The sequence below is a fragment of the Python bivittatus genome, unplaced genomic scaffold (assembly GCF_059951505.1).
Source record: "Python bivittatus isolate LINGU-HERP-01145 unplaced genomic scaffold, Pbiv_v1 ctg000210_np1212, whole genome shotgun sequence".
In the NCBI taxonomy this organism is placed as follows: Eukaryota; Metazoa; Chordata; class Lepidosauria; order Squamata; family Pythonidae; genus Python; species Python bivittatus.
Window position 1 is genome coordinate 14,585,644 of NW_028277053.1, and position 6,000 is coordinate 14,591,643.

Consider the following 6,000-nt stretch of genomic DNA (forward strand, 5'->3'; position numbering starts at 1 on the left):
TTTTGATCATGAGATCCACTGAGAAAACATTGTGTTTAATAACCTTATTGAGACTTGTCCGTAGAATAACTGAAGTCTACATAAAACGGTGTCCTTTAAAATATTTGCTTTATCAAATACATTGACCTTCCTTTGCTGCTGCCATGCTCCATGACTCTCCTAGCATTTTTCTGAGACTGTTCCAGTTTAAAACAGCTGAGACCAGAGCCTAAGGCTGATTTCCAAGAATATTTCTGGGGCCTATACGTATGTCGAAGACACAGAATAAAAAGCCAAGTCCATGCACATCTCCTGGAAGGCTAGCTAGAACATTGGAGACACAACCAACCAATTTCTCTTCCACCACACCACGGCAGTGACCTTGCATATGGCCATCCCAAGCCCCACCAAGGTACATCTGCCCCAAGAGGTCAGAGATCCCTTCTCCAGCCCTGCTGCAACCCCAAATGGTTTATCATTCCTGCCCAGGAACAGGAATGTTCCCTTTCCAATAAGAAGTTGTTTTGCAACCTGCCACCCTTCCTTGGTGCGAGTGGCCACCCTAAGCCCCACCGAGGAAGTCGGCCATCCCTTTCTTACCAGGGGCAACCCCAACTGCTTTGTCCATCCTGCCCAGGAGCGGGTCAGTTTCCTTTCCGCCGAAAGGCCGCGTTGCAACCACCGCGGGGAGCCCCTTTGCGGCGCGCAGGTGCCCCGCAGCCCCTTCCCTAGGCCCTCTTGCAGCCTCAATCGCTTTCCCATCCCTGCCCAGGGGCAGGCAATTCCCTTCCCCGTAAGGGCCGCTCGGCAGCCCGCTGCTTCCACCCCACCACGGGGAGCCCCTCTGCGGCGTGCAGGCGACCCACAAGGAAGCCAGGCGCCCCTTTCCTGCTCCCCAACTCCACCCAACCGCTTCCGCGCCCCTGCCCAGGAGCAGGTCGAGTTCCCTCCCACCCAAAGGGAAGCAGGGAAAGCCAAGCCCTCCAGCGCGGCAGAAACCCGCCCGAGCTCTGGTACTTACGAACTTGGCTTTCTTGCTGCTGCTGCTGCTGCTGCTGCTGCTGCTGCAGCCCTCCGAGCCGAGCGCCTCCGCGGCCTGCCTGCGGGGCGGCTGGTTCTCCCTCGGCTTCCCGCGCAGGCCCTTCTCCATGGTGGGCTCGGCGAAGGTGCAGAGGCAGCTGCCCGGCCCGAATTCTCCCGCCGCTCTGGCCCCGCCCTCTCCCGCAGACGCCGCCAATACCTGGCCGCGCGGCTGGAACGCGGCCTCCTGATTCGGCGCGCTGGCGCCAATCGCGCCTCGCGTCAACCGTCGTCTCCAGGACGGAGCCGTGGCTCGCCGCTGAGGAGACTCCGCCTCGGAGGCGCTATTCCTGAGTTGCTGCTCCTCGGAGTAGGGCATGTCATTCTCCCGTCCCGCTTGGGGTGATCCTGTAGGTGATTTATGGCTGGTGTGGTGTAGGGTTGAGGTAAGTTGTGTCTTCGTGAAGAGGAGAGGACCGCCGACTACGACCGAAGGGGAGGAGACACACCGTACCCCTCAGGCACATTATTTAAAAAGAAAGAAAATGAAGCATTTTGCCTTTTTTTTTTTTTTAAACTCTGAGAAAGCCCAGAAACAACAGCAGCAACTACTCAGTGGAGGAAGAAGCACGGAACTTTCCAGTGGAGACGTGAGGTAACGTCTCCACTGAGGTGAAGTAAATCCTGATGACCTTGTTCTTCTAGCCTTCTGGGCAATAACATGGAAGTGATTCGTCATGAAAAGTCTTCCAGGATACTTTCTTGACCTCTTCCTCTAACCAAAGACCATTAGGAGTACTAAGTAAGCCAGTCGGACCTTGATTTGCTTTTTGGAGATCTCCTCAGGAGGTCCTGACATCTGTAACCGGATGCTGATAACGTGGGGAAAAAAATTAAAATTGCTATTGCTGGAAGTAAGAGTCTGACTCAGCAAGAAAACAAAGCTCGCCTTTGACCAAGTCTACCATCTTAATTGAAAAGAGCGTTTGGAAATGTATAAATTCCTTCGGTTGGTCCAACTCAACCTAAAGGGGGGAAAAAAGATACATTCTGAATACTTCCTAATAGAAAAAAAACAAAAGAAGAAGTCAAAGTTGGTCCATTGTTTTTTTGTTCTAGAGTTGCAAGAATGGATGGAGTGGTGTGGAATATGTTGAGAAAACCATACACAATTTGCTAGGGAATTATTAAAAGGAATTAATTCTCACGACAAATGATGGAAGCAGCGGTTTTCACATAGTGTTTCCAGAGAGAGACAGCCACAGAAAAGACACAACAAAGAAGCAACAATGATGGTTCCACTTCAATAATACAGCCTATGAAAAACAACAGCAGACTTCTGATGGCTTATTCATAAAGCATAACAGTTGCGCCATGTGTGCTTTTTGTTATTTGGCCTTGCAGAGAAATGTCAACAAACAAAACAATGCTGTCTTTCTTTTAAAAAAAGGAAGATTCTACAGCATTGTAATAAGTGCATACTTTGCATTTGTCATTCTACTAGTACAGCAACAAGAGCACAGCAATGCTGTTGGTAATGTTTGTAGTATGCATTTCTGCATTTGGCAATTTTCCTAAATAAACAAGCCTAGCACATATTGAGAGAAGATTATGTTAAAACCCTTTTGTTTCCTCTTAATGTAGAATTGAAGAATAGCAATACATCCACCTACCAGGGCAGCAACAGTTTTTGTAATATCCAAAAATGGTTCTTAGCACACAATTAAATGATTTTCCTCACTCCCACCTCTGCTTCCAGCCAGCAGCAGGGATGGAACCAGTTTTATTAGCTAATTCGCTCTCTGTAGTTTCTATTATTTGAAGAAATTAAATGAAAGGCATGTCAATTATGGGATGTTGGAACACTCAAAACATGAAGTGCATTACCTCAGCATGGTACTGACAAAACTTTGAGCCATGATCATTGCAAACTTGGAACATTATACACATTCCTGGCTAGGACTACTTAGCAAACAGAGCTTTGTGGTTAAGCAGGAATATGATTTTCAGTTTGTTTCTTTTTATTCAGCTATCGGGTCATTCCCAAAGGCCTGGGATAGGAAGATATTGTTGTTAAAGGTATCGTCACAAGATGTAAGCTGTTCCAAGTAAAGCTGCCTTCTGCAGTTGATTGATGGTGATTTTGCCAATGCCAATCGTCTTCAAGTGGTACTCCAGATGTTTTGGGATTGCACCCAAAGCGCCTATTATTATTGATACTATCTTTGCTTTCTTTTGCCACAGTTATGGCATTTCCTTCTCAAATGTCTGTTGTAGTTCAGGGTACTCAATAAATTGAACTATAGTGAAATGAACCTATGGAATGGCAAAATCCTGAATAGAATAGATAATGGGAGTGCACCTACTGAATTCACTGGAATGAGTTTGAGTAAAGATATAGACTTGTTCATTATATATTGGCCTCTTCATATTTTTATCATTTATATACAGAGATATTTACTCCATCGGATATCAAGAGGCATTTTATATTATTAAAATACAATAAAAACATTGAAGTGTTACTGCATTCTTCTTATATCCATTAAAATCTATACCATCCTATTAATATAGAACAATTTGAATCTGGATTCACCAACAAAAGCAAAAAGGGAAAACCATAAAGGTTACCAGAACTGGTTTAATGGATTACAGAAAGTCAGCAGGCTAGGGGTCAAATGGGCTTCAGAGAGTAGGCTGTTCCATAATGTTGGGACTACTAGTTGGAAGGTCTTCCTCCAGTAAAATATATTTACAATATTGTTGCCATATATTTGAAACAGTACATCATGAATGGCAAGTGCAGATAAACTTAGCATACTAAGCCATAACCTGTGATTAAGAAATCACAGTAGCTGGAGTACATTAAATCAAACCCAAACAAGTAATGTTAGAGCTAAGCAAATTATATGAATTTGGGCTCTGGGTTCCAATGCCACTCTTAAGTTTAAGTCTGGCCAAATAGCTGCGTACAAAGGAATATAATGGTATAATACACATTCTTCACCTTGCAGGGTGTGATGTGTTTAAACACAGCCTATAGCTTAGTACATTGTTCAAGCCAACCACTGAGAGACATTTGATAATACTGTCTTTTTATCTGTGGAGCATTTCTGAATGTTACCCCCGGGTCACCAAGGAAGTGGCAATAATCACTTCTGGAGACTTTGAGGCACTAGTGTTGAAAAGGTCCACTAATGAACTCAAACATCCATCTATTCCTTAAATCTTCTGAGAGTGACCAAGTGCCTCTCAAGAAATCCACAAACAAGATACAAACAACAGTATTCTTCAACTGTCATATAGCAACTGATATCGGCAGTGCTGTATTTTTCTTCATTTCCATCTTGGCTATCATCACCAAAGATTAATCTTCCATGAATATGTCTAATTGTTTGTTTGTTTATTTATTACTGTAAACTAATTCCCCTCTCAATTTCTGGTAATAAATTACATATCTGAACTATGTGTTGTGTAAAAGGTACTATTATTATGTCCTCCCAGTTAGTCATCTGTTAAAGAAACCTCAAGCACTCCAGCTTTTCATCATAGACATTTCCTATGTAATCTTTGGGAGAAAGGCATTCTGGGTGAAGTTCTATATGCAAAGTGGCAAGTGCTAAGATTGGGATAGAATTAACTGGCTTAAGGATCACTTAGTTACCTTTGATGAAGGCAAAAATAATGTATATGTGAAGTTACTTGTATAAAACTACTCAAGAAATAGACTTGGAAAAAATATCTGTTTTGTTTTTTGTAATACCACATTCTGGTATTAGTTCAGTGCTAAATACTAGAAGACTGGACTTGTACCAGATCTTATTACTACTGCCATTTGGTGGAGCCCATTTTTAATGAGCAGAACAAGTTAAACAATCTCACACATGCTGTGCGAAAAAAGGAGCATCTGCTATTCCTGATCATTACTAGACTACTCAGGCTTATACAATAATTGTTTTGTTCCATGAGTGTCACAAACCTGTCACCTTCCAAACAACAACTTTGTAGGGAAATCCCCACTTGCATATTTCTTTACTGAGATACTCTTTTTCCTACTGAATTATATAATTTAAACATCTGATCACATTTTGGGGGAAACACATATCCCAATTTTTACACTCAGTCCTCAATAGATTTCAGAACAGGTGTCTCATACATACAGAGCAGATGGCCTTCAAAATGCAAAGTTTAATCTTGCTGGAGAGAATAAGGATAGTACTGTGTAATCATTCATATGTGCCCTGTTTGTATAACCAAAATCCGCATAGCCCCATTTTTTAATTATTTGTGATGAGATACATAGCACATGCTAGCAAGGTTATGCTCAAAATCCTACAAGCTAGGCTTCAGCAGTATGTGAACTGAGAACTACTGGATGTACAAGCTGGGTTTAGAAGAGGCAGAGGAACTAGAGATCAAATTGCCAACATTCACTGGCTCATGGAGAAAGCACGAGAGTTCCAGAAAAACATCTGCTTGATTGACTATGCAAAAGCCTTTGATTGTGTGGATCACAACAAACTGGCAAATTCTTAAAGAGATGGGGGTACCAGACCATCTTACCTGTCTCCTGAGAAGCCTGTATGTGGGCCAAGCAGCAACAGTTAGAACCGGTCATGGAACAACCGATTAGTTCAAAATAGGGAAAGGAGTACAACAAGGCTGTATACTGCCACCCTGCTTATTTAACTTATATGCCGAGTACATCATGAGAAATGCCAGGCTGGAAGAATAACAAGCTGGAATTAAAACTGCAGGCAGAAACATCAACAACCTCAGATATGCAGACAATACCACCCTAATGGCAGAAAGTGAAGAAGAACTAACGAGCCTCTTGATGAGGGTGAAAGAGGAGAGTGCAAAAGCTGGCTTGAAACTCAACATTAAAAAAAACTAAGATCATGGCATCTGGACCCATTAATTCCTGGCAAATAGAAGGGGTAGAAATGGAAGCAGTAGCAGACTTCATTTATTTGGGCTCCAAGATCACTGCAGACGGAGACT

General features: G+C 43.2%; 1 protein-coding gene across 1 annotated transcript in view; it reads right to left on the reverse strand.

Moving 5' to 3' along the window:
* The window catches only part of DIAPH3 (diaphanous related formin 3), a 108,732-nt gene extending 107,420 nt beyond the window's left edge, over window positions 1–1,312 (reverse strand). Inside the window, exon 1 of the mRNA XM_088139512.1 lies at window positions 1,001–1,312. Within this exon, the coding sequence (XP_087995638.1) occupies window positions 1,001–1,129 (129 nt within the window). The 5' untranslated portion in view covers window positions 1,130–1,312. The remainder of the gene's footprint in view (window positions 1–1,000) is intronic.
* Window positions 1,313–6,000: the final 4,688 nt, after the last annotated feature.